Raw genomic sequence first — 27,722 nt, forward strand, 5'->3', positions numbered from 1 at the left:
CAAACAAATATTTTCAAATTAAAGTTATGAATAATTTTAAGTGGATAATTGTTCAAGATTATTGTGGATAAGTAGCTTTGCAGTATCAATCATTGTTTTCTTTTTTTTTCGCATTATCTGATTATTAAAACAAAACAATTGAATTACATGGAAGTTTGATAACAAGAAAGAAAGCATACTTAAACAAGATGTTTTTGAATGAGTACAATCAGAACAATTATTCGTAGTACCATAAAAGCACATGAAGCTCGTCCACAACAAATAAATATTGTTAGATCAAGCTGGTGCTAAGATCCTACCTGATACTTCTTTTATTATACGACACGAACCTACTTAATAAAATATAAATGGATCAAACTGATGGAGATCCCAACATAGATTATACTTGATCTGGAGCGATCGGGGACAAGACCGCTTAAGTAATTATAGGTGTGCGAACAACAATTCCGTCCTTGTTAACCCAAACCCAAACACGGTCGCACCTGAAGTCTCTTGTGGTTGGAGTTCCCTCCAACAACACAATGGCATTCACGTTCGGATTCTCCTTCTCCACTTTTGCTGCTGCTGCTTGTCCGTCTTTTCCCACCAGTTCCGGCCATGAACTCTTACCTGATGTTGGAGATAAATAAATTAACCATAAGATATAGAACAAAACAAAAATAGTACGTTAATGTATGATAATATATGTTATACCTTCGCATCCGGAGGCCATTTGCGCTGCTTGTGAAATTGAACGTAATGTGAAGTTGAAATATAGCTGTGATTCTTTTGTAAGCAAATTAGGAATCGAACTTATTTTAACAGTAGCTGCCCTTGCTACTATTTATACAGATTTATTCGGGTCTGATGGATAACGTGGGTCTCTAAACGTGTACTAGTATCCCCCATAACGCGGTTGGTATTTAGATATAAGTCAAGGATTTGAATTCTGCAATGTGTTTTGTGTGCTGTTAAAAGGATGAGATTCATTAAGCCACGGCTGTGGGCTGCTTTTATCGACCAGTTGAGATAGGCATCAACATAGAGTGGGTTGCTCACCACATATCGTTGTGGATGGAGTACTGCTGTTATGAAAATGGCTGGGTTTGAGAAGAAAGTCTAAAGGCATGTTTGAAGTTTGGGTGTACATAGCGTATATTTGTTTGATAAAAATGCCTCACGGAGTTTGCTATAATCAAGATAACCAAGGACTTGTACATTTGAGGACACATCGACCTTATAATTCAAACCATGTCTACGTGTGTGTATCATTTTAAATTCCCAGTCTCATTTTACATATATATCTCATGTGAAAAAACTACCTCTTTTAAAAAAATTAGTTAATTTTTGTTATCCATAATAATTGCATGAGATTTAATTAAATTATATATATATATATATATGTATATGTATATGTATATTAGACAAATATTAAAATTTGTATTGGAAGTGTAATTTTTGTAAAAATATTTAAAAAGTTATTTTAAAAACAGAAATGGACGCGTATTTTGTACAAATAGAGGGGCCGTTTGGGTTAGCTTAAAAAAAGTGACTTCTTGCTTATAGTAAAGAAGTGGAGTAGAAGTGAGAAGTAAATAAGTTAATAAAGTGTTTGGAAAAGAAGCAGAAACTGTGAGAGAGAAGCTAGCATTCTCAGCTTCTTAAAAGTGCTTCTACTTTTTTACACAAACGGGTCAAGAGAAGCAGAAGCCAGAAGCAGCTTCTGCTTCTCTCCGCCAAACAGGCCCTATGTTGACAAAAGAAACATGTAAACGAAAGAATAGAGTAATCAAGAAGCAACTTATTGGTATTATTTGTCTTAAAAAAGAGTATATTGTAGTTTGTAATCAAAAATCTCATCAAAAAATAATGAGTAATTGACAAAGTGGTAGTTGTAGTTTCCCAAATTTTACAAAATGTTGGCTGGAGTTCAAAATTACATATTAGTGGCTGGACTTTGCCTCCACCTTTTAATAAGGTGGTTGCCGTCAAGGTCTGTTAAATCTGGCCGTTATATCCAAAAATAATAATAATAAAGGATAAAATCAAGTTTTTACACAAATTTAGGTACAAACAGCCGCCCATCTAATATAACACAAGATTCATGAGCTTAGTGTATTAGAGCAAGTCCAACAGAGTCCTAGTTGGAGCCCTAAATATAATATAAAAAATTATGTCCTAGTAGTTTAGAACATATTCTACTAACTTCAACTCCAACAATGTGTCTTATTTTCACTATATGTTTAATATTTTATTATTAAAAATTCACTTTCATCATTAAAACATAATATAAAATAGAGAGAGAAAGAGAGTGTTGGTAAGAATTTTTTATAAAATATGGGATAGGGCAAGGAGAGAGAGCCTCTCAAAAATAGGGTTTGAATGGGTTGTCCTAGTGATATAGGGCATCATTAGGACATTGTTGGATCAAATACTTTCATCAAATGCCCTATATTATGACTTAAGACACTAAATAGGGTAGCTGTTGGACTTGCTCTTAGGCCACAATCTTGTTATAATCCCTTTCCATGACTTTTTACTACATTCAGCCTCAATAAAATCTGCCAAAACCGGATCAGGTTTAAGGACTCTCCAATACTGATTCTCTCACCGATTGGTCTGTGATTTCAGGGTTAAGAGTCCTGAGTCCCTGTCCGTATGTCATTGCATAGTACTGGCCAATTAGTTTCTAGAAACTGAATGACCCGGACGAAGATGGAACCAAATGTATAGTGGAGACATAATCCACAGCATTTGTGAGTACATACTCTGGTAGTTATCTAGGCAGTAAATGGCTTCATTTGTGCTTGTGTTTACTGATTGCGTGTTTTTGTTGTAACTTATTGAGAGTGGCTGAGCTAATATGCCACCAGGTGTCCTGGACTCCAATATTAGGAATACGAAATACATTGCTTTTTCGGTGTAAATACCTGGTATGCACTGATTCATTATAGGCATCAGAAGTCAGTTGAGTGATGACTTCCTGTCAAGTTCTTCCTCAATGGTTGGTATCAGTTTTCTCTCGCCTCCGGTCTCCAGATGTCCAAGAGCTGAATATATAAATATTTATAAAATCCCAAACGCACCGCCACAAAATCCCCAAGCTCAAGAATCTTGTGTATATTAGATGGGAAGCTATTTGCGCCTAAATTTGTGTAAAATGTGGTTTTACCTTTTTTTTTTATTTTTTTTGTACTTAACGGCAAGATTTAACGGCAACCACCTAATTAAAAAAACGGAGGTAAAGTCTAGTCACCAATGAATGTGTGGTTTTTGAACTCCAACCAACATTTTTTAAATTTTGGGAAATTACAGTCATCATTTTGTCTTTTACTCAAAAATAATTACAATAAGTACCCATACTTTAAATGGTTGCAGTCCCACCCTCAAAATTTCAAAAAGATTTGAGTTTGTAACCTCTTCATTATTATTAAATATGAGGAGTTAGTTTAAAGCAATTTTCGTACTTGCATAATAAGTTTTGAATTATATCAAGAAAAAATCTAATTATTTGATTTTATTGTCTAAAATATTTTTTTACTTTAATACTAATGTTCCCGGCTATCATTACTTAAATATATATATATATATATATATATATATATATAAGAGTTTTAATTTCATTAAAATTACCTAAAATGTTTTTTTCTTAAATAATAATTTCGTAAATTGTAAAAAATTTAATCTCATGTTCCGTTTGCATAATGTAAAATATAAATACCGATTGAATCTCAAATTACACGGACATATATTTTTTTTGTTAATTATATACAGGACATATTTTGATGATTAATCTTGTAATAAACTAACCAAAAATGATGCTTGATTCAGAATTTCCTTAAATCTCTTACTTTTACACGATATCATAATTAAAAATTTTAATCAATAATTTAGATGAACAACACATCTCCTCAGAGCATCTCCAACGGCGTTGGCTATAATAGTCGGCTAAATTGGACCTGTAAGAGCATCTCCAACCCTCACAAACCCTTAGCTAAAAGTCCACGTGGATTTTAAAAATTAAATTTTATAGCCAATGTTCATAAAAAATAGAACTCCAACCACAGCAACCCCTTTATGGATAGCTATATTTGTCGATCCGCTACAGATCTGTAGCGAATTCCACGTCATCCCTCGCAATTTATTTTCTTCCTTCCCACTGATTACATATTATTTATTACCATATTAAACTGATATATTATTTATAACAATCTAAATATTAATAACACACTATTTTTAAATTATAGCCAACCAATATAGCCAATACCATTGAAGCACAATATCTTACAAGTTCGGCAAATTTTACATAATGTCTTACAGATTTAATTTAGCCAACGATTATAGTCAACGCCATTGGAGATGCTCTAAGACATTATATAAAATTTTCTAAACCTGTAAGACATTTTGCTTCGATGGTATTGGCTATATTGATTGGTTATAATTTAAAAATAGTATGTTATTAATATTTTGACTTGTTATAAATAGAATATATCACTTTAATATAGTAATAAGTGATGGGTAATCTTCCTACAAATTTTCTCATAGACCTGTAGCGGATCGATAAATATAGTCATTCATAGGAGGTTGGCTATAATGATAGATAACAGGCGGGGATGGTTGGAGCGTGAATTTTCAAAGCCATTAGTTATAATTTTTATTTTTGGTATGACAACTAGAATTTTAGCTAAGGGGTCTTCATGGTTGGAGATGCTCTCAGTTGTTAGTGACATAAAACAGGAAAAACACAAAACAGTTTGGAGGTTGTCCAGAAGTAAGAAATGAGTTTGAACAGGAAAGAAGTTGATGTGGCCACTTTAGGAAGTCTGTGCGTGGACATCGTTCTCAAAGTCCCAGAATTGCCTCAATCATCTCCTCAACAACATAAAGCTTTCTTGCATCAATTCTCCAATACCCCGCCTCCCAAGGTGAATATCGTTAATTTCATGTCGATTTCTTTTTATGTTTACTTTTTAATCTTTTGTATTTATAATGTTCTTCGTTGGTTTTAGAAAGTACCCACTTCTGTTCATTTAGGTGTTGGCTGTTGTTGAGCATATCCCAGTAGCTTAGCTGTTAGCATATAGTTATAAATAACTTTAAGTCAATAATTGTTTAAGATGTATTGTGGATAAGTAGCTTTGCATTATCATTCACTGTTTTCTTTTTTTCACATATTCTGATTATTGAAACAAAACAATTGAACAATATGGAAGTTTGATAACAAGAAAGAAAGCATACTTAGACAAGATGTTCTTGAATACACTCAGAACAATTAGTCGTAGTACCAGGTGAACTTCTTCGGATATATTTTTATTACATAACACGAACATACATAATAAATAATACAGACATATCAAACTGGCAGAAAGATCTTAGCAGATACTTTTTTTATCATACGACACGAACATACTTAACAAATAATACAGAAATATCAAACCGGTAAAGAGATCTTAGCAGATACTTCTTTTATTATACGACACGAACATACTTATTATGGATCATAGAGATAAGAGATCCCAACATAGATTATACTTGATCTGATCCGGGACAAGATGAGCGCCTAAGTAATTATAGGTGTGCGAACAACAATTCCGTCCTTGTCAACCCAAACCCAAACACGGTCACACCTGAAGTCCTTTGTTGTTCGAGTTCCCTCCAACAACACAATGGCATTCACGTTCGGATTCTCCTTCTCCACTGTTGCTGCCGCTGCTTGTCCATCTTTTCCCACTAGTTCCGGCCATGAACTCTTACCTGATATCGGAGATAAAATAAATTAACCATAAGATATAACAGAATATAAATATATAAACAGCTTCTAACATGTTAAGTACATTACTATGTACAATAATATATGTTATACCTTCGCATTCGGATGCCATTTGCGCTGCTTGTGAAATTGAACGTAATGTGAAGTTGAAATATAGCTGTGATTGTTTTGTAAGAAAAGAAATCGAACTTATTTCAATAGGAGCTGCCCTTGCTACTATTTATACAGATTTATTCGGGTCTGGTGGATCACGTGCATGGCTCTCTAAACTTGTACTAGTACCCCGGATACCGCGTTTTTTGGTATATATGGATATAAGTCAAGGATTTGAATTATGCAATGTTTTTTGTGTGCTAGAAAAATGTAGAGATTCATTAAGCCACGGATGTGGGCTGCTTTTATCGACCAGTTGAAATAGGCATCAACACATAGCAGGTTGCTCACCACATATCGTTGTGGATGGAGTACTCCTTTTATGAAAATGGCTGGGTTTGAGAAGAAAGTCTAAAGGCATGTTTGAAGTTTGGGTGTATGTAGCGTATATTTGTTTGATAAAAATGCCTCACGGAGTTTGCTATAATCAAGATAACCAAGGACTTGTACATTTGAGGACAATCAGGCAGGCGTGTAGTTTTGAAATATTGATTCGTTCATCCCTGAGTTGTTTATGTTTTAGGTTCTTCAACTAAAAATTTTAAATTTTTATGAAATTTTAAAAAAATTTAATTCAAGTCCCTCCATCAAAATCTAACCTACACCTATTATGTGAAAGTTGAAAAAATAATAATAAATCAAAAATATGAAAAATCAAAATTTCATAGATTGATGTGAAATTTTTATTAGTTAATCTACAATTGATTTAAAGAACACGAATGATGAAAGTCTTTATTTTAAGGCCACTAATGTATAAAAATCTGTATTTTAATAAGTTTTTTCTTATTATTCTTGAAATTAAAGTGCAAATTTATATATATTAGTGAACTCGAAATCAAATTCTTTTACCTACGTAAAGTTTTGATTTTTCACATTTTTAATTATTGTTTTTCTTTTATTTTCTCAATTTTCACCTCAGCATTGATTAAACGTTAGACAAATTTTGATGAAAAGACTTCAGTCAGATTTTTTAAATATTTAAATATCAAAAAGTTGGATTTCTTAATTTACGGACCTAAATCATGAATGACTAGTATTTTAGGTACAAATGAATTAATTTTCCTATAATTTAAACTATGTGTATGTGTGTAATATTTTATATTCCCAGTCACATTTTATAAAAATTATGTATTTAAAAATAATTATTTTTTATTTACTTATTTACCCCTAATAATTGCTGTAAACTAAATTAAGTTGTTTTAGTGTATGTATATTAGTTAAATAGGGTCGCGCTCAAGAAATAACCAGTCCAGAATCACTAAAGCTCTGTGCAGAATCCTAAATTTTAAATAGATTTTAATGATCTAAATCTAAATACATGTTTTTTCGTGCTTTTTCATCGTTGTGTGTGTTCAAAAAATAATTTTAAAATATAATACATAAATATTGACATTTCTTGCATGTGATGCAGAACCCCAACTAATACCAGAATTAAGATAAGTATCTATTCATTATTTTTAAAATATGAAAGTTGTATATCAAAATAGACTAAATATACTCTTAATGATATAATTTTTATTATTTTTTCTTATATACTCTCTCATTTTTTTACATTGCTCGACACGCATTTTAAGACACATATAAAACATAGTTTCGTACCTTTTTTTTTTGAAACTTTTCTTTTTTATATAAAAATTTAGATATTAAATATTAATTCAAAAAGAAAAAAATTAAAATAATTTATGAAACTATATTTTATGAGAACATTAAAATGCGTGTTCAGTCCCCTCCCCGTTGTTAAAAACAATTGAGGAAGACAAAGGAAATATATATAAATTTCAGTTAAAATATAGTAAATTTGATCGGTCAAAAATCAAAATGAACATATAAAAAAGGATGGAAGAAGTACTTATTTGGATCGATTCATCGCTCCCTTTATGCTCCCTTTATACGTGGATGTTATTTGTGTTGCTAGTAAATCCACCGATGCACGTACATTTGGATGTTATTTGTGTTGTTCGTAAATCAATATACTTATATAAAGGAGAAGCATGGGTCGTTTAGGTGGAGCCTCTCAGAGAGCTCTGTTCTATTTTTCTAATTTTCTGAAATTTTTGGATGAAAAAATATCAAAAATAAAAACTGTCTTTCTTAGTTTCGAATATATTGGAAGAAAGTTTCAGAACTACCTTTTTCAAAATATCAAAATGGAATTAGAATTTTGAAAGTATCATCATATTTTTGGAAAAGATATATAACAAAAACAGAAAGTATTTTTGATAAGTCGGTCTTTTCTCAAATCAACCCCTATAAATTGAGGTCAGGCATCGTAAAATTTAACACACACAGATTTTTTTTGAGCTTATTTGTTATCCTCCATCTAATACAATAATGAGTTACATTATGCTAGATGATTTGAATGGCGATAGAGATAATTGGCTGATAATAGTAAGAGTTCGTCGGATGTGGGAGTCGACAAATCCAAATACGGGAGAACGATATAGTCTTGACATGATATTGATGGATGAAAAGGTTAATAAATTAACTGTCAGGGATATATGTTTGTTCGTTATTCTTTTATAATATTCGTTTTGTGCATCAGACATGTTTGTTGTTGCTAATTTTTATATGATTTATTTTGTATACAGAAAAAGATTATTCATGCAAAGCTTTCACATTATCTGTTTGCTCGGTTCAAGTACCTTTTAAGTGAAGGTTGTTTACACAGTATCAAAAAAAATAAAAGTTATTGCAACTTGCAAGTAAGGGTGGTTATAGACCGCGATCTCATGGATTGAAATTGATGTTTTTGCGGACAACCAATTAAAAAAAGAAGAAGGAATCACTAATAAACCTATGAATGGAATGGAGTTCATACGTCCCGAGATGATTAATGATTTAATGTTCATACAATTAGAACATAATGTTTATCCCTATTAAAATTAGAGATGGTTTCGGAGTTGAATCTTAATATCTTTTAGACTTTTACGCACCTATGTTAAATAGAACTAAAATCAAGATTTGTCGTGTTTTGAATAGTTGATTACATGCAGATTTTTATTTTTATTTTTTCACTCATTAGTTATAGTCCAATTTTAGAATTTTATATATTAATATTGGTATTGCATCGAGATGTTTATAATATAAAATTTATTTATTCGCTAAATATAATTTCGAAACATTAATATAATTTTTATAGGTTGCTGCAAAATTATTTTATTTTATAAATATTAATATTAAATTATTAATATAATTTTTATAACCCGCTGCAACGCGCGGCTTCTCAACTAGTTTATTGATAAACATGGATGGATATTTATTTGGATTGATCCATCACTTCCCTTAAAATGACATTTGTGTTGTTAGTCGATATCCAACATCTAAAGATTGTATTTGATTGACATATTTTCAAATTTTTTATTGATGAAATTCAAGTAGATTTAATTTGAATTCGGAAAGATATATTAAACTTCTGTGAATTAAAATTTTAAATTATATTAAGAAGACCTTGTCAAAACTTTAAATTATGCTTTCCCATTAATGATAATATTTTATTAGTAGTTAAATATAAAATAAAAAAATATAAATACTGAAACATCCTAATTGGATTGAATCTCAAATTATACGGGATATATTTTGATGAGTACTGCTGTATCTCGATGAGTCGATTCAGAATTTCCGTAAATTCGCTAACTTTTATTACACGACGATATCATAAAATTTTTGATGAACAGTTCCATAAATAGGAAAAACACGAGACATGAGTTTGGAGCTTGTCCAGAAGTAAGAAATGAGTTTGAACAAGAAATTGATTGATGTGGCTACTTTAGGAAGTCTGTGCGTGGACATCGTTCTCAAAGTCCCAGAATTGCCTCAATCATCTCCTCAACAACGTAAAGCTTTCTTGCATCAGTTCTCCAATACCCCGCCTCCTAAGGTGAATATCGTTAATTTCATGTCAAATTTATTTTACTTTTTAATATTTCGTTTTGTATTTATAATGTTCTTTGTTGGTTTTAGAAAGTACCCACTTCGGTTCATTTAGGTGTTGGCTGTTGTTGAGCATATCCCAGTAATGTTATCTAGCATGTGTGTGTGTGTTGACTGTTGATACTGTTTTACTTCTTTCTGATTTACATTTAGACCTCTTTTTCTCTCCAGTTCACAATTTTTTGCTAATTGATCAAGGTAAGTAGTTTTGGGCGGGGGCGGGTTTTTCGAATCTGATCTTGGAATAAGTGGGTTTAGAATGTTGGGGTTTAGATTGGTTTTGGTACTTATGTATTTAGGTTTTTGGTTTTGCTTATTCTTGCAGGGATTTAAGTAGTCAAAAACACAAGCTACAGTACTTCTAAACAATCAACCAAAAACAGCTCAACTCAAGTCACCACAAATATTCACCAATGACAAACTATATAATGCAGAAAATTAACCAACATAAATCAAACGACACAAAGATTTATACGTGGAAAACCTCTTCAATGTGAAGAGTAAAAACCACGGGACGTGTGAGGAGTCCACCCTTTGTTCTTCTCTTATTATGATAAAATTGAGGGATAAAGAAACCCAAATCAGTCTTACAAAGGTTCACAACCCACCAACAAGTTCATACATAAGAGACAACATCATAGTAACTAGAATGAGAAAGAAATCACCAAATAATTGAGAGTCTGCCAGCAGCAATCAGTTGACCATAACTCTCAACCAGAAGCTCAAAACAACGATCCAACCGTTCAGAATATAGCACTGTGAGTCCCCAACAAGCTGTCCAAATTTCAGCCAAAATGGACCACGTTTGCTCCTTGATCCGAACACCTGAAGCAGCTGAGCTCAGTAGTATTTTTAAAACTGTGTTTTCCCTCTTTCTCTGACTTTTTGTATTCCTTAGTCTACTCTGTCTGCTGAGAACAAAACTCAGCACTTAAGTGATAAACATATCACATATATTGGGCCAAAACTTAGTGGACCAAACCTTAGTTATTTGGGCTGGACCCATAACAATTCTTGCACTTCTCGCTGGATTCCTTGCTCTTTGTCCAGTCATGAGAGACATCTTTGCGGAATTCAAAGGTTGCTACCTGTCAGTTATAGGCTAATAGCAGTCATCTATACTATTTACAATATTACTATCACTCCGCTTCTGAATTTGAAAAACGAGAAGTAGAGGTGGTGGGGGTGGGGGGGGGGGGGGGGGGGGGGGTGTTTGTCAGATTAAGGTTAATCTCCCTGCTTGCAGTTCCATTTTGTAGTTAATCTTGTATTCATTGATGTTCAACTTGGTCTTTATTGTTGCTGCAAAATGTGCCCCTGTATAATATATTAGAATTCATAGAGACCACTGGTTTTAAAAAAGATCTTGTAGTTATTGATTGGTTACATATGTTTACTAAAATTGTGCACAGATAATCCAAGAACAGCGGTTACAAAGAAATTCAAAAATCATATCTACCTAAATTTAGTGCTAAGAGAGAAATAGCAGAACAATGAGATCGAGATTCATTTTTCATGTTCGATTGGGACCGTAGTTTGAAGGACATTAGTACAAATGAGTGGAGATATGTCTTCTTCATTAAAAAAGTGCAGAGGATTGATTTTGAAGAACAACTGCTGCTTGATTGTTGCAGGACTTGGATGATGAGTGCAGATATGTACTTGTATAGTGGTTTTTAATTTAAATCAATAATTGTTCTGCACGTAAATATGAGTGCACGTAAATGATCCTAGATGTACTTAATTTTCATCTCGTTTTCATTTCATGCATAGCATTGCCGGTTCTAGTGTCCAAGGGTCAGACTCGACAATTTGTAGATTTTTTTTTCTTATTTTTGCATATATTTGGCTGAAAAATAAAGTGTGTGTGTGTGTGTGATGTGTCTGTGTTTCCATACATGTGTTGAGTGTCAAGTATCGAGCATGGGTACTCAATGTAAAATAATTCAGTAAGGAGTCTGGGTCACATAGGTTTGGCACACTGCGCTCACTGTACACTTGGGCACATTGCAGCTGTTATTGATAAAAACACTTTCTTTGGAGTCTGCATTTACATTTTACTATTCAAGTTTGCAAATTTCTGAAAGTTCTGCCGCAAAATTTAAAGCCTGAAAGGGATTGGCAAAATGTATCTTGTCATGGACTAGGATTAAACTATCTTGCACATCATTTTGGCAGTCCTCACGATTAGCTCCAAACTCAAGCTAATTGTTTAACTATCTCAGGCTCGAGGGAATGTACAGATATATTGACTCTCTGCAGTTAGGAGGTGTAGTGCTAAATTTAAATCTGCTTCTTTATTTTGCTCTTCACAAGTTTTTCTTTAATATACAAAGGGAATTTCTTTTTTAAATCAACATAATTGCAAATATAATAGAGGCTTTGGCTTAAGCTTGTTCTTTTTTGTCCGTTCTCTATGTACACCAGTGTTCCCAAAGTATTGCAATCTTTGGGGACGGAAACAAATATAAAAAATGAGCATTACCTTCAAATGTCAAACAGATAAATTTTGGAAAAGAAATGTTTCACGTTCTTTCTAATCAAATGAGGGGTGCTATATGCAATATTAATCTTCTTTTGTTAAAATAGCTCTACAGAGGACATGCGTCTGAGCTTTTTAACCAGTATTTGGAGCATTAATAGCAACAGTATAAGTTAAAAATATTAAACTGACTGTATACTTAAGGAGAAGCTTCCTGAGTCTGCCAAAAGAAATGGTAAATCTTTATCAATCTTAGGCATCTCCAGTTGTAAATTTGTAATGCTAATTTCTTCTTTGATTTGATCTTGCCTTTGATCGTTCAACATTTTTAATAGCAATACTGGGAAGCTGGCGGAATCTCCAATACAGCCATAGCAGCAGCAAGGTTGGGACTCGACTGCATAGCAATTGGTCAAGTTGGAGATGAAATATATGGAAACTTCCTTTTGGATGTGCTTCATGATGAGGGAATCGAAATGGTTGGGATGGTTGAACATGATGGTGTTATTGGCAGTTCAAGCACCTCGTGCGAAACACATATTTGTTACGTTCTGGTGAATCCTTTACAAGAACATGCCTTTTGCAGGTGATCATGAGTAATGTTTTTTCTTCCGATGAATATATTCAGTAAAGGACGCATATTTCTTTCTGGAAAATTGTGATGTATTTGACCATCTATTCCTTCGTTTTATTTTATCAGTCCATCAGATTTTGTCAACAAGCCAGCCTTAAGTTGGATGACCAGCTTATCAACTAAAGTAAAGATGGCTATTAAGCAGTCGAAAATCTTGTTCTGCGATGGTTTTGCCTTTTTTGTGCTCCAGCCTGATCTTATAATTTCTGCTCTGGAGTATGCCACAGAAGTTGGAAGATCAATATTTTTTGATCCTGGACCTCGAGGAAAGTACCTTGCCAATGGAACACCTGCAGAGCAAAAAGCACTAGACAAGCTCCTAACAATGAGCAATGTGCTTATTTTAACATCTGATGAGGTCCAATACATACTTTGCTTTATGAAAACTGATGTGCAGATTTTACTCTTAATAACTAAGATTATAGACGGTGGAGTCGGTTAACATGCATATGGAAAGTTTTGCTTGTATTTATATATCTCTTTGAGATCATTCCCACTTGAAGATGAGTAAATATTTGTTTGTTTACTGTTTAATTATCTAATTTCTCTTGTAAAAGATATTTTCATGTGAAGACAAACTTGGTATTTGATCAGCCGCTAGATAAATATCATACAATAAAATTTCTTGAATTTAACTTGGCATCTTGGGTTATGTACTAGAATTTGATAAGCGGAGATTATATGAGTAATAATCAAACTTAAAAGATGTTGTGTGATACCCATCAGTACAGCCATTCTCTGTTTGGGCATTATTTTATGTTTTAAATGCCATAGATTCCTTGATCCTTGCTACTCTGACAATTTGTTGAAATTACGTGTGTTGGTGTGCCAGGCTGAAGCCTTGACTAGCATCAGGGACCCAATTCTAGCAGGAATGGAGTTGCTAAGGAAAGGGATCTGCACAGAATGGATTATCGTTAAGATGGGTTCAAAGGGTTCAATCTTGATTACTGAGTCGAGTGTTTCTTTTGCACCAGCATTCAAGGTATCCCTCTAATATCAAAGTTATTATATTTACATTTGCGAATTATTAAGCAAAGTTGCTATGAATAGATTTATGTGGATGTGGTACATTTTTCAACAATTTCTTTACATCATGATTGCTTTAGCTGGAGTTACTTTGTGACCATTTACAGGGGATAGAAGATAAATTTGTAAAGATGACATGTAAAAGCACTTCACAAGCATCTGCATTTTGTCTCTTATAGCAAGATAACTTTGTTTCCGGCATTTTTATGCTAAAATATTGTGGGCACTCTAAAATTCCATTATTTTCTACAGGTTGATGTTATTGATACTGTTGGTTGTGGTGATAGCTTCGGAGCAGCTATTGCATTCGGTTACATACACAGCCTGCCATTGCTACATACATTGACACTTGCCAATGCAGTCGGTGGAGCAACTGCTATGAGTTCTGGTGCTGGCAGGGCTGTGGCAACACTGGAAAAGGTCATAGAAATTATGACAAGATCACAAATCAACGAAGATGATTTTATACATGAATTACTTAATAAAGATCTGAATGTTCAGGAGATTACAGTCATCTCAAATATGACTAATAATGGGAATAGCAACAAGCCAAAGCATGTCCCCCTTCAGAAGGTGACGTCTGAGCTTTTACTTAAATTTGATCCTGATAGGATAAAATACAGTGGTACCATTGGATGACCTATTTATAAGGAAATCAGATACTGCAATTCCCTCGGAGATTAGATCTAGGAGGTTAACATATCTAATGCCGACTGAGGATCAAAGAATGTTCAGATAATTAGAGCAAAGTTGGGATTGCCTTTTAACAGTGGGACTGGTGTTAGTTTGTGCGAAGCCTGCTGTATTTGTGTTTGTTGAAATGATGTTTATCAAGTTTGCTATGTGAGATATTGGTTTCTTAAAAGAGAATTTTTAATTCTCTGGAACATTTGGAAATGTGTATTAAGCCAGATAGTTGAGCCTCAAGGAATGCATTTATGTTAGAGTGTAATATTTTCAAAAGTGTCAACAAGTACGATGGACATGGTTGCCCATATTTTTAATGAAAATAAAAGTTTATTTCGTGAAAAAATTATGTTTATATGATATTTTTAAGAATAAGCATTTATAGGTGTTCAAGATTCCTTACTTTTGAAAATAGTACATATTAATATATTTTTTAGAATTAACTGACCTGTTTCCGTAAGGTAAGCCAAGGGGACAAAATCGTAAGGCAACCGAAAATTTTACCTTCTCTCGTAATCATGATCAACTACCTGAATTAAATAATTTTTTTACAGGGTCAGGAAATATTTAATTCCAAATATTACAAAATAAAAGTAATATACTATTAACATTTATGATTGTAATTCAGAAAAAATGTATTTAATCAAATAATATAAATTTATCAAAACTTTATTTAGAAAAAAATTAACTGATCCAAATTTTGCTCTACAGCACATGAATATAGCAAAATTTTGTTATTGTTACTAATTAAAAAAAAGAGTGAGGGTGGAGTGGGTAAAGTAAAGAAATAAAGAAAAGACATATAAGTGAAATGACCATAACACCCATGGGATGGATAGAAACCCTAGGCATTGCACAATGAAGAAAGATGCCCCGTAGTCCTCCACCCCAAAAATCAGGTAATTGCTTTGTTTGCTGCCCTTTTGCCCCTCCCCCGCATCTCGTTTTTTTCTGATTTCCCCTTTCCACCCCTGTGCATCTCTCTCTCTCTCTCTCTCTCTCTCTCCCGGGTAATTTTACTTCCCCACCCCCATATACTCTCTCTGACTCTTTCTCTCTCCCGGTAATTGTACTTCCCCATCCCGATATATAGTATACATGCCCGCCCAAAATCAAATTCTTTTTCCACACACATTACACATATGTTTTTCTGAATTTTACATTTGCAAGTATAAAGAGAGCTTCTTGACTTCGTTTTTTGATTGCTTGATCATATGGCTCTTTTCTTTGTGCAGGTTGATTTGATCCGGGTTCTTTTCATCTCATCTTCCAACTGTTTAAACTTTAAAGCTGCTATCTGCCACACTTTTCAACAACTATTTTTCACAGTTTTGGGTGAGCTTGCTTACTCTCTCTTTTTTTTTTTTAGCTTAATTTGTTTGTCTGTTTTGTTTCCTTTTATATTGGATTAATGTCAAATTCATAAAGTTTCAATCTTTTGTATAGTCATATCACGGTTTCTTTTTTTGGTAATGAGTGTGTGTGTGTGTGTGTGTGTTGATGATAAAACTTAAAAGGGTGGATCTTTAAGCTTAGATAGTTATTATTTTGGGGTGAGGATTCGGCTTATTGTGTTATTTTTTTAAACAGGTTTCTTTAGTTATTTTTGTTGCATCTTTGAGCAGTGATAATTTTGGAGATCATGTCTAACTATGATCTTGTTCTTGGGCAAAGACGAGACATGCCAATGGTACAGAATCAGCATATGGGATTAAGCCATGATCATAATCTAGATATGGGAGGATTAGGACAGACCAGTGAACACGAACAAGAGCACGATCTAGATTTGGGACAGGACGGTGATAATGATTTAGAACTAGGCCATGGTCATGATCGTCAATTACTGCTGGACCATGAATTTGGTTTACCTCATGGTGAGAGCCAAGGCCATGGACATGAAAATGAATATGATCACCATGATGAAAATGATACTGGATATGATCATGAGAATAGTAATGGAAATGTCATAGATCCTGGTGGAGAAAATGGCCAAGGTATGGATCGAGATGATACTGGGATGGATCAACATGATCATCAAATGGTTGTCTCTGCAGAAAACCACGACCTAGATATATCTGCAAATCATGGTTTGACTGTTGTAGAGAACCATGAACTTAATGACCACTTGGATCTTGTCCACCAAAATCATAATATGGATCTGTCTCAGCTTGTGGTTACTACTCCAATTATGCAAAATCGAACCCTTGTTCCTGCTCCTACGCATGAATTGGCTGTTGGGCAAGAGTTTCCTGATGTCAAGAACTGTCGTAGGGCACTGAGGGACTGTGCAATTGCTCTCCATTTTGAGATACAAACAGTTAAATCTGATAAAACTCGCTTCACCGCTAAATGTGCAAGTGAGGGATGCCCTTGGAGGATTCATGCTGCAAAACTACCAGGTACCTCTTTGTCTTGTCTTCTGTAAAGATAAGCCTCCATAGGTATTTATCTTGCATTTGTTTTTGATGTTTGGTATCTTTAGGCGTTTCCTCTAGTTATCAAGAAGTTACTGTCCTCATAATTGCTTTCTGATGAAAACACATGTTGCAAAACTTCTAGGTGTTCCTACCTTCACAATTAGGACAATACATGCCGAACATAACTGTGGTGGAATTGCTCATCTTGGTCATCAACAAGCTTCGGTCCAGTGGGTCGCAAGTTCTGTGGAACAGCACCTTAAGGAAAATCCTCAATGCAAGCCAAAGGAGATACTAGAAGAGATCCATCGTGTTCACGGAATCACTTTATCATACAAACAAGCCTGGAGAGGAAAAGAACGTATCATGGCTTCCCTGCGAGGGTCATTTGAAGAAGATTATCGTCTACTTCCACAATACTGTGAACAAATCAGACGGACCAATCCTGGAAGCATTGCATCAGTTTATGTAAATTCTACGGATAGTTGTTTCCAACGCCTGTTTGTTTCGTTTCAGGCCTCGATATATGGTTTCTTAAATGCATGTAGGCCACTGATTGGGCTTGATCGGACTGTTTTGAAAAGCAAGTACCTTGGAACATTGCTATTTGCTACTGGTTTTGATGGTGAGGGTGCACTCTTTCCATTGGCATTTGGGGTAGTAGATGATGAAAATGATGATAACTGGATGTGGTTCCTTTCTGAGTTACATCACCTGTTAGAAATCAACACTGAGAACATGCCTAAACTTACAATTTTATCTGACAGGCAAAAAAGTATTGTTGATGGAGTTGAAGTGAACTTCCCAACTGCGTTCCATGGATTCTGTATGCATCATCTCACAGAAAGTTTCAGAAAAGAGTTTAACAATGCCGTGCTTGTTAACCTTCTTTGGGAAGCTGCTAGTGCTCTTACGGTCATAGAATATGAAGGGAAAATTTTGGAGATTGAAGAGATATCACAGGAAGCTGCTTATTGGATCCGTCGGATCCCACCCCGTTTGTGGGCCACTGCATATTTTGAGGGTACGCGATTCGGGCACTTGACTGCCAACATAGTTGAATCATTGAATACATGGATACTTGAGGCCTCGGGGCTTCCAATAATTCAAATGATGGAGTGCATCCGCAGACAACTGATGACTTGGTTTAATGAGAGACGGGAAGTTAGTACGCAGTGGACATCTATACTTGTACCTGGTGCTGAGAGACGTGTATCAGAAGCTCTTGAGCATGCACGAACTTATCAAGTGCTCCGAGCTAATGAGGCAGAATTCGAAGTCATATCTCATGAAGGAAGTAATATTGTGGATATTCGAAACCGGTGTTGTCTATGTCGAGGATGGCAGTTGTATGGTCTTCCATGTTCTCATGCAGTTGCAGCTCTCCTCTCTTGTAGACAAAATGTTCATCGATTTACTGAGAGCTGTTTTACAGTAGTAAATTACCGCAAAACGTACTCTCAGACGTTGCACCCTGTTCCGGACAGGAGCCTGTGGAGGGAGATGTCAGAGGGATCTGAAGCTGTTGATATTCTGATAAACCCGCCAAAGTCACTTCGACCACCAGGAAGGCCAAGGAAAAGACGAGTACGTGCAGAAGATAAAGGTCGTGTGAAGCGGGTTGTGCATTGCAGCCGATGCAACCAGACTGGGCACTTTAGAACAACTTGTTCAGCCCCTATTTAGGTTTTAATAATACAGAAATATGTAATTTTCTTATTTTTGTAAAAAATGAAGAAGAAAGAAGAAAGTTTCTCTATATATTGGAGGTTTAAATGAATATGTGTTTGGCTGTTTGCTACTCTATATGTTAATATTGTTTACAATGAGACTAGGAAGTGTGTATGTAATAGTACAACAACAGGACTTGTCTTCTGTCTTCATGATGGGTGCCTCTGGACATCTTGTAATAATAGTACCAGTAAGACTTCTTGTTGTAATTACATTGTGATACAAAAATTAAAGACAATAATTTTTTCACTTTCTCTTGATCCTTTTGGCACTAACAGTCGCTTAAAAAAAACTACCTTCATTTGAGGTAATTAGAGGGAACACAGAGTTCTGTAAATAATAAATTCGAACATGAGCATCGGAAATAATCGTAAGCAAGGATCCGCATTTTCTTGGAAGGGGAAAATTAGAGGGGTGCTGTATTGGTCCACCTTGTCACAAATCAAAAGTAAATAATCCCAAATACAGTATCGGAGAATATGGCCGGCATCTATCATTTTACAATACAAAACGCAAGATCACCTTACGTTTTGTAGGGTTTATCGAATCAAACGCAATATCATCTCGCGTTTTCGTCCAAATACCAAAATGCTAAATTATCCAACTTTAATAAATGACATTTGAGGTCATTTCTCCCAATTCTATTATTTTGGACATTACTTTTGAGTTTTGCTACATCCGGGGGGCCTTTGCTTGATTTAAATTAATTAATAACTTAGTTTCAAACAAAATAATAGTGAAACTGATTACTTTAAAAAAGTTAAGTTAATAAAAATTTGTCAAACTTGACAAATTCTTTTGTTCATGAAACGGAAGATACAAACTCGATCAATCTTTTAAGGCTCGACCTGGTATGACTGATTGACTGGTATTCAATTTTGTATTTTATGTTTTTTTTTGGGTGACCATGGAGCATGAAACATAGTATTCTAATGACACCAAAAAATAAACACAAGCAAAATTATGAGTTCTGGTCCAACCAAAAGGACTGATACTGATGTTCTTAGCTTCAAAAAAAGAACAGAAAACAGAAAGACAAGGCAACATAAGAAGCTAATCCCTTGCTCTGTTGCTCGGAGAAACTTGATCAATGAAAACTGCAAGGTGGTCTCAGGGTGGGGTGGGACTTGTATGGTGGCCCGGGATTCAAGAGAATTTAGAGGTTACATACTTACATCCATAAAAGATACTGTAACACGGGCAGCATTGGATGGTGTTTTAACAGAATACAATTTGCAGACTAAAGAATCAAACCAGTCTCCGAAACTTGGACAAACTTAAAGTTTAAAATGAAAATTAAAGTATAAACCGAAAGAGAGAGAGAAAAAATTAAGTATCTAGAATAATAAAACAAAAGTATTCCTAACCGTAACATCTCAGTACAACATTCCCTAACTGCCAACATTTCTTCTTCTGGTAAATGGATATAATGTCAACTTCAATAGCCATAGTTCCCATAGACAGAGCCATAGTCTCCAGCAGGTGCATGACCAGCACCATCTTGTTGTTGAGGTAGATATCCAGGTCCATGATTGGGATAAGGATTATATCCTTGGCCAGGGACAGCTGGAGCGTTTTGTGCAGCATTTGCAGCTTGAGCAATCGAGTTCTGCAACATTTAAACGACAAGACCATTGAATGAAGATATGACTAGTACCCTTACATAAAATACAACAGAATTTCATGTGGCCGGCCTACTAGCTACTAATATAAAAAACACAAGTGTACATGCACATGCAGATACATTTTTTGTGTGTATATATAATAAATGGTTCCCCATCTATATTGTGTTATAATCCTTCGATTTAATATCATAATAAAAACTCAAAACAATACCAAGAACAGAGTAAACACGCAATGTGTAAATCAGACAAATTTGGACAAACAAAAATTCAACCTAAAACTTTACAGTGCCATATTTGTATAATTTAATGCTAAGTAATGTATCTCGTCCACAGATACCAGCATCTTAGGTAGTAGGACATCAAAACCGAAATATTGTGAAACAGTAAATTGATGTCAAATATTGTAAAACAGTAACTTGATGTCAATTGACAATACAGCGGTGTAAACTCATTTTTTAGGAACACTTGCCAAATCCAGAAAAAAAACAGCGCCAGAATGTAGACACGTCTATCTTTACTTTCTTAAAGGAATAGGATACCTGTATTAACTGCTGGGCAGTCTGAACTTCTGATGCAGATCCATTTATCTCGACAGTCATCTCGTCCGGAATACCTCTTGTTTCCTGTATTGCAATAGTTGCACCACTGGCACGTCTAATATAACTAATATTTGTCCCAGAGGCTCCAATAACAGCATCTGCATATGTAAGTGGAATTTGCATGTTGCGAGAGACCTGAAATAAACACCCGCTATAAATATCTCTAAGATTTGGCACACAACACAGCATACAAATCAATTTAGTACGCAGCACTTTGCTGTTCAATGACCAGATTCAATTCTTTAGGCCAATAAAAAATTTTAGAAGCTAACATTAAAAAGGATCCACTAAAATATCCAACAAGCATATAAATGTCCGTGCCACTTCAGACTGAATTTAATTACACTAAAAGAAAATTTACCAGGAAATGCATTGAAGGAATTGAACTGCAAATATAAGGTTTACAGGAATGCCACATACACCTAATTTAATGCCAAGGTCAGGATCTTGCTCTATCCACAATCCAAATTCTAAAAATCTTGGTCCAGTGGCCCAAATGCAACTTAATTAATATACGATGCCCAACACAGACCCCTAATATATCATAATCTGATAGTGCACATACTAGCCCAAATGTTTCAATGTGGGAAGCGGATAATGCACTTGACAATTCACATACATGGTCAAAATGGTAGTAAGCATTAAGATTAATAAATTGTATTTGATAGCAGATCTTGGTTCAATGAATACACCTTTGTGACCATTGATTGATGTGATTGGATATTTGGTTGCGTTCCCATTGACATATCCCTGCCATATGCTGGTGGTCCTGCTCGTGGTTGCTTTTCAATCGGAGGCATATCTGCTGGTGGATAGTAGTTGTCAAACTGACGTGGTGGTGGTGCATATTGATGATTTGGAGCAAATCCATGCCCACCACCAGCATTCATACCATAAACTTGAGGCCCCCAAGACTGTGGAGGTGGTGCGTCCTGATTACCATGAGTATTTGGCGATTGCATCTGTCCACCAAGTGCGAAACAACAGAACCATTATTCGGGTCTAATAACAATTATATATTTTTTTGTAGACGATGGCTTGGAGAACATCTAATTATAAGATTTTGAGGGATAAATAGATTTAAAAAAACATTTTTCCCCATTTTTTTTAAGTGGCTTAGATGGCTTCACAACGCCTAGCTTTCACCTCTACATGTGCATAAATGTGTGTATCATGTATGTGTGCGTCAACCAGATAATTTTTTGGTATTATCAGATGAGGGTCATACTTGCATTTCAAATATTCCTATCACACTCCGATCAACTAAAAATTTTCTGAGGTGGTTTGCAATCAGTTCGATAGCCTTGTGTACTCCTGCGGCCTCTCCCTGTACCTCAACGACACCATCATCTGGAAGAGCAAAAACTGGCAGATTTTCTGTAGAAATTTGTTCAAAACAAGTTATAGCCATTAAGAGCTAGTTCAGAGATAATGAAAGATGTAAAGATTAAATATAGAAAGAGAACTGTATTATTTTATAAGCACTCATTTGTCATTCAGTGATTTGGAAAATAGTCATACATAAGGCAACTGAACAGATACACACACACACACACACACACACCCCTATATTATACTGCAGATGGAGATCTGATAATAAACTAAAGCAATATATACTGAAAGCAGCTTTCCCCCGCGAGGAAGGGGATGCTGAGAGAGCATATTATATTCAATAGGCTGAAAGAACCATTGATTTTTCATATTGAACAAAACCAGGAGGAATTCTAGAGTACCTCTTCCAAGAACTCGAATAATACAATTTGATGCATCTTGTATAGACTTTATAGTGGCACCTTGCTTCCCAATCAGGCTTCCCCCCTGTGTGGCAGCAACAAGCATTCTTGTGCACACTGTTCCACCTGTACCAGGTGGAGCCTGAGATGGATCGGCATCAACATCAACAATACGTTTATGAACTTTCAGTAAACCATCTACAGCAGGAGGAGTGGGAACATCTGGCAATTCCTTCGCAGAAATCATAACCTAACATCACAAGTACATAACATTGTAATCAGCATTAATGTTTTACAATTTAGCTATTCGGTTGCAGACTTGAGCATAAATGTTTGTTAGTCAAACACACAATCCTACAGGTTAACTACACACACATGTACCCATCAAAATATCTTGTTTTAACGAATCGTAACAAAACCAGATTTATCTAGGGGAAGAAAAATAAACTATTCTGTATAAGTTGTTTGTTACCTACTACATCCTAATAGTATGCAACCAAGGCCGGAAGAAAGTGACAGCTTTTAGGCTAGTGGCTCGATGTCACTTTATTTGCACTTAATACTTCAGGTCTTCATTATAAGCATAAAAATATTGGGACCATGCCCGGTGCAAAGTGACAAGATAGTGCATAGGGCCCTATAGTACAAATTAATATTAAAAAGATAGATTTGAAAAGAGAGTGAGGTACTGTTACTGTTGGACTATCTAGTTATCTTTGATTTTTCCCGCAACTTCTCACTCAAAGATGGCACCAAAAATGTATATGGACTCCAAATAGCTATGATGTTGCACACTTCCTATTCGTTACACTAAACTACTATATCATTGTCAATAGGAATAATTTCTTTCATCCCTTAAATGTAAATAAATATCAAATTAGAACTAGGAAACTTATCAAATTTCTATTTACCTAAAAAATATGCATATATCTGATTAGTAATCTCTATAAGTTGTAACTCGGAATTATTGTTTAATTAATGCCCTGAAATTTTAATGGCTTATCTTAGGAAACTTATCAAATTTCTATTTACCTAAAACATATGCATATATCTGTTTAGTAATCTCTATAAGTTGTAACTCGGAATTATCGTTTAATTAATGCCTTGAAATTTTCATGGCTTGTCTTCATTGTTCATAAATTTCATTAAATTCTTCCGCTCTTGTTCGAATGTTTTAGCTTCACTCTCGTTATAATACTCATGAGTCATGACTTCTATTCTTTAATTAAGTGCACCAAATTCCGACAGTCGACAACCGAATTACCAGATCTCTAAGCTTCATTATACTTGGCACAAATATCCACACAAGGTTCAACTTACACTTCAGTCACAAGAACTTTTCAGCGCTCATAATGATCGATTGCTGTCACTGCAATCTGCACTTTGGTTCTTCTAATGTGATGCCACTTTGGTGATGGCAGTTTGCTTTATATTTGCAAGAACCTGCACACATTCATCTAGGTTACTTACCATGAGTATACTTCATTTATGTTTAATCTGTTGGTTCTCAGTTCCAGTAGTTTAGGTTTCTAAACATCTTTTATCTTACGGCATACATGTCTCCTTAAATGTGAGAATTTAGCCATTGCTTTCAACATCACGGATGCTAAGTTGTTTTTGTTATATCAAGTAGTAAGCACTATTCTGAAAGGTGCAACTCTCCGAATATCTTAAATAATCCGTAGAACAAATGTCTACACATATATGACAAGCACAATTTCAGCAGCATCTTCGCTTAATATATCTTAACTTCTTTCACAAATTTTATAATTTATCTAGCATTCACAGAAATAAAGTTTCTCAAATTTAATTATCAAATATAAAATAAATATTAATAGAATTTACATTTACAAACAGGGAAATCTTACGAAGAGGCTTGTTTTTATGTACAAGTACAACATATAAGCCTACACGAAGAAGCAGCAATGGTGGAATACATTTTTATATGGTAGATGGCAGTATCATATGTTGGGTATATGTACATGACTCAAGAAGTAAGCCTTATAATATACTATTTTGATATGTTAGAGGACAATTTATAGATTATATCCTACAACAAAAGTTCAGTCCGGTGAGCAGCTAATGAATCAACGATGTCAGAATTAAAAGGTCACAATAGTTCTTCGGTTCTTCACATTGAAATTTTTTGTATCTCACATATATTTTGAAGTTGTTCTATTCTAATATCAACACATTACCGACATGTATATATCATCAACAGATGGCATCCAAACAATACTGAGTGCAGTTTTTCTTTATCAACTTGCTAAGTTCTAAAATATTGATCATCTGAAGTGTCTAAAATGGATGTCATACCTCGTGCGTATTACAAGCACAAGGAAATCAAGTAACCAACAAGGATGATACACTCCTTGGAAGAGAGTCAATGTAACAAGTCGTCGATAGCCAATAGGCACATAGATAAAAGGCCCAGCAGATAGCAATAAATAAAAGAGTGAACGCATATTGACTAGATAGAAATTACGTAGCTAAAAAGCCTGAACCAAATAAGCCAACAATTAGCATTATGCTATCCGATATCTCATCATTAAGTCATTACCCATGACCAAATATGACAAACAAGCTACTGTAATAACACAATAATAATAAACCATGTCCACAAATGACACTAAGTTATTTCGGACAACATCATCAAAGACATAAACAGAAAACAGATTATGTTTATACAAAACTTACTGTTCTTTCAGTGGTCCCAGGAGGACCATCAAGAACTTTAATGCGGGCTTTAGTTTCCTCGCAAGTTTTTTTAATGTACTCCCCCTTTCGCCCAATGATACTGCCAACCTTTTGCACGGGAACTAACAATCTAAAAACATTCTCTCCAGGCCATCCAGGCCATTTCTTTTCGCTGTCATTGTTCACGGCACTGTCACCTTTTTGATCACTTTCGGACTCATGAACTTCAGGTGGATTTGAATCATTACTCAGGCCACCTGTCTCAGTCATATCACCCGTCTCAGGCACACCACCCAATTCAGGCACACCATCTGTGCCAGGCACACCATCTGTGCCAGGCACACCCTCCGTCTCAGGAACAACCTCTGTATCAGGGGCACCACCCAATTCAGGAACACTTTCTTTCTCAGGGACGCCGACCATATCAGGTACACCACCCACTTCTGGCACAACACCCACCTCAGGCATACTACTAATTTCCTGTTCTCCAACGTTTTCTTCAGCCATTTTCTGTGCAAGACAAATTAAAATCACATTAGAATCTTACTTCAACTACAGACAACCAAACCATAGAACATCTGGAAGTCGGAAATCTTTCCGCCCTCCAGAAAAATAAAGTACCAGCGTATCAAAATATAATCATATTTATTGACAACCGGTATCGCGCAAGACAACTTAGACACAACTCTTAACACAATAATTAATCCCCTTCAATTAAAGGCTCAACGCCTACTTCAATTAAAGCCTAGTGTAATTAATTAATTTACACACACACACACATACATATTTAGGGTTTGTCTAGTGTGTGCCCAAGGGCACATGCTAAGCACTAACATTTATAAAATTGGAGGGATTTGATTGGTGTGGTTGTTGTAAATGCAAGGGGGGCCATCATTATTAAAGAGTGTAAGCCAATCAAAATCTCCCAAATTTATAAGTTTTAGTGCTTAGTGTGTGCCCTTGGGCACACCATAGAAAAACCGTACATATAAACCCTAGAGATAGCAATGTCATATAAGCTGTAAATGAACCTAACAACATACGCACAGTAAGCAATTGAAACACATTTACAAACATGTAAGTATAATACAAGAAGCTCAGAAACCCTAGAAACTTTTAAGAGTTAACACAACCACGAAATTGAACGGTAAAAAGTGAATTAAACATGATATGATACAAATTGAAATGCAGAATTACAAGTATGTTGATAGATAGAAACAGAGACTTACAGGATTGATTGATTAATCTAGCGATACAAAGAGAGTAGGGAGTGAGCTGCAAAAACTGTGGAGGCTGTAAAACTGCGTCTGCGAAACCTTTTGTGCGTGTGTTTTTTGTTTGTGTGATGTTTGGATAATTTCATCCGAGTCCTCCAAGTTGTGTTATTTACAAAATTATCCCGGATTTTATAAAACTTAGGTTTATTGACATCTATTTTCATTTGAAATATATTTTACACGACTTATTTTAATAATAGCAAGTAAATATTATTATATATATTTAATGAACATAATTATTAGAATATATTTATATTTAAGTTTCTAATAATTTATGTATAACTGTGCAGAATATATAATCAAAAATGTAATTAACAACTTTAATAATATTAACATAAAACTTGTTATTTAGATCCAGTAAAAGATTTATATTTTGAAAATTATATATTTTAACTAATAAAATACATGTTATTTATACAATCACCGCTTATGCAACAAAAGTACATATTAAAATTCATATTACACAGTTAGGCTCGTAAGTATAATAAAACTTTAAATGACATATTAAAAATTAAAATTAGTGTGCGCTTAGTATTAACAAATATCCAAATCTCAAAAGTATTTTACAAACTTGTACTATGCTTAGTTGATTCTGGTCGATAAATTGCAAATATAATATAATTATAACAGTGGCAAATCGTATATTTGAAATTACTTTTTATAAAATAGCTCTTAAAAGAAATTACAATTTCCATCTTGTGAAATAACTAGTTGAGAAGTCACGCGTTGCGGCGGCCTATAAAAATTATATTAATGATTCAATATTAATATTTGTAGAATAAAATAATTTTGTGGTGTCTATAAAAACTATATTAACGTTTCAAAATTAATATTTGTAGGATAAAAAAATTTTATATTATAAAAATCTTGATGTAATACCAATACTAATATATAAAATTGCAAAACTGGACTATAATTCATGGTGAAAAAAAATGAAAATAAATATATACAGGTAATTAACAACTTAAAGCACGACGAA

At 34.4% G+C, this 27,722-nt stretch overlaps 4 protein-coding genes across 7 annotated transcripts; 2 read left to right on the top strand and 2 right to left on the bottom strand.

Moving 5' to 3' along the window:
- Window positions 1–121: 121 nt before the first annotated feature.
- On the bottom strand, window positions 122–5,998 carry LOC108208177 (proteinase inhibitor-like). Of its 2 annotated transcripts, XR_010289057.1 has the most exons (3): window positions 5,843–5,998; window positions 5,386–5,733; window positions 122–329 (listed from the first exon to the last, which is right to left on the bottom strand). XR_010289057.1 is itself a non-coding variant. In XM_017378680.2 (2 exons), exons 1-2 carry the CDS (start codon window positions 5,859–5,861, stop codon window positions 5,540–5,542), a joined length of 213 nt encoding a protein of 70 aa, XP_017234169.1. In that variant the 5' UTR covers window positions 5,862–5,998; the 3' UTR covers window positions 5,259–5,539. The 2 variants fall into 2 exon arrangements, 1 of the variants encoding a protein (XP_017234169.1); XM_017378680.2 differs by lacking the exon at window positions 122–329 and having other exon boundaries at window positions 5,259–5,733.
- A 3,510-nt stretch (window positions 5,999–9,508) lies between these two features.
- Window positions 9,509–14,931, top strand: LOC108206053 (fructokinase-1). Of its 3 annotated transcripts, XM_017376223.2 has the most exons (7): window positions 9,640–9,779; window positions 11,245–12,101; window positions 12,422–12,549; window positions 12,650–12,900; window positions 13,015–13,306; window positions 13,781–13,933; window positions 14,230–14,931. In XM_017376223.2, exons 3-7 carry the CDS (start codon window positions 12,547–12,549, stop codon window positions 14,614–14,616), a joined length of 1,086 nt encoding a protein of 361 aa, XP_017231712.1. In that variant the 5' UTR covers window positions 9,640–9,779; window positions 11,245–12,101; window positions 12,422–12,546; the 3' UTR covers window positions 14,617–14,931. The 3 variants fall into 3 exon arrangements, with proteins under 3 accessions (XP_017231711.1, XP_017231712.1, XP_063943979.1); XM_064087909.1 differs by having other exon boundaries at window positions 11,245–12,549; XM_017376222.2 differs by lacking the exons at window positions 11,245–12,101; window positions 12,422–12,549 and having other exon boundaries at window positions 9,509–9,779.
- A 702-nt stretch (window positions 14,932–15,633) lies between these two features.
- LOC108210114 (uncharacterized) lies at window positions 15,634–18,861 on the top strand. Its single transcript, XM_064087910.1, has 4 exons — window positions 15,634–15,727; window positions 15,900–15,999; window positions 16,290–17,063; window positions 17,224–18,861. Exons 3-4 carry the CDS (start codon window positions 16,307–16,309, stop codon window positions 18,765–18,767), a joined length of 2,301 nt encoding a protein of 766 aa, XP_063943980.1. The 5' UTR covers window positions 15,634–15,727; window positions 15,900–15,999; window positions 16,290–16,306; the 3' UTR covers window positions 18,768–18,861.
- Window positions 18,862–20,079: 1,218 nt separating this feature from the next.
- On the bottom strand, window positions 20,080–26,831 carry LOC108210082 (flowering locus K homology domain). The gene is made up of 7 exons (XM_017381339.2): window positions 26,696–26,831; window positions 25,467–25,976; window positions 22,770–23,019; window positions 22,265–22,413; window positions 21,729–21,998; window positions 20,977–21,171; window positions 20,080–20,421 (listed from the first exon to the last, which is right to left on the bottom strand). Exons 2-7 carry the CDS (start codon window positions 25,971–25,973, stop codon window positions 20,251–20,253), a joined length of 1,542 nt encoding a protein of 513 aa, XP_017236828.1. The 5' UTR covers window positions 25,974–25,976; window positions 26,696–26,831; the 3' UTR covers window positions 20,080–20,250.
- Between the last annotated feature and the right edge of the window lie 891 nt (window positions 26,832–27,722).

The sequence above is a fragment of the Daucus carota genome, chromosome 2 (genome assembly GCF_001625215.2).
Source record: "Daucus carota subsp. sativus chromosome 2, DH1 v3.0, whole genome shotgun sequence".
NCBI classification, from domain to species: Eukaryota; Viridiplantae; Streptophyta; class Magnoliopsida; order Apiales; family Apiaceae; genus Daucus; species Daucus carota.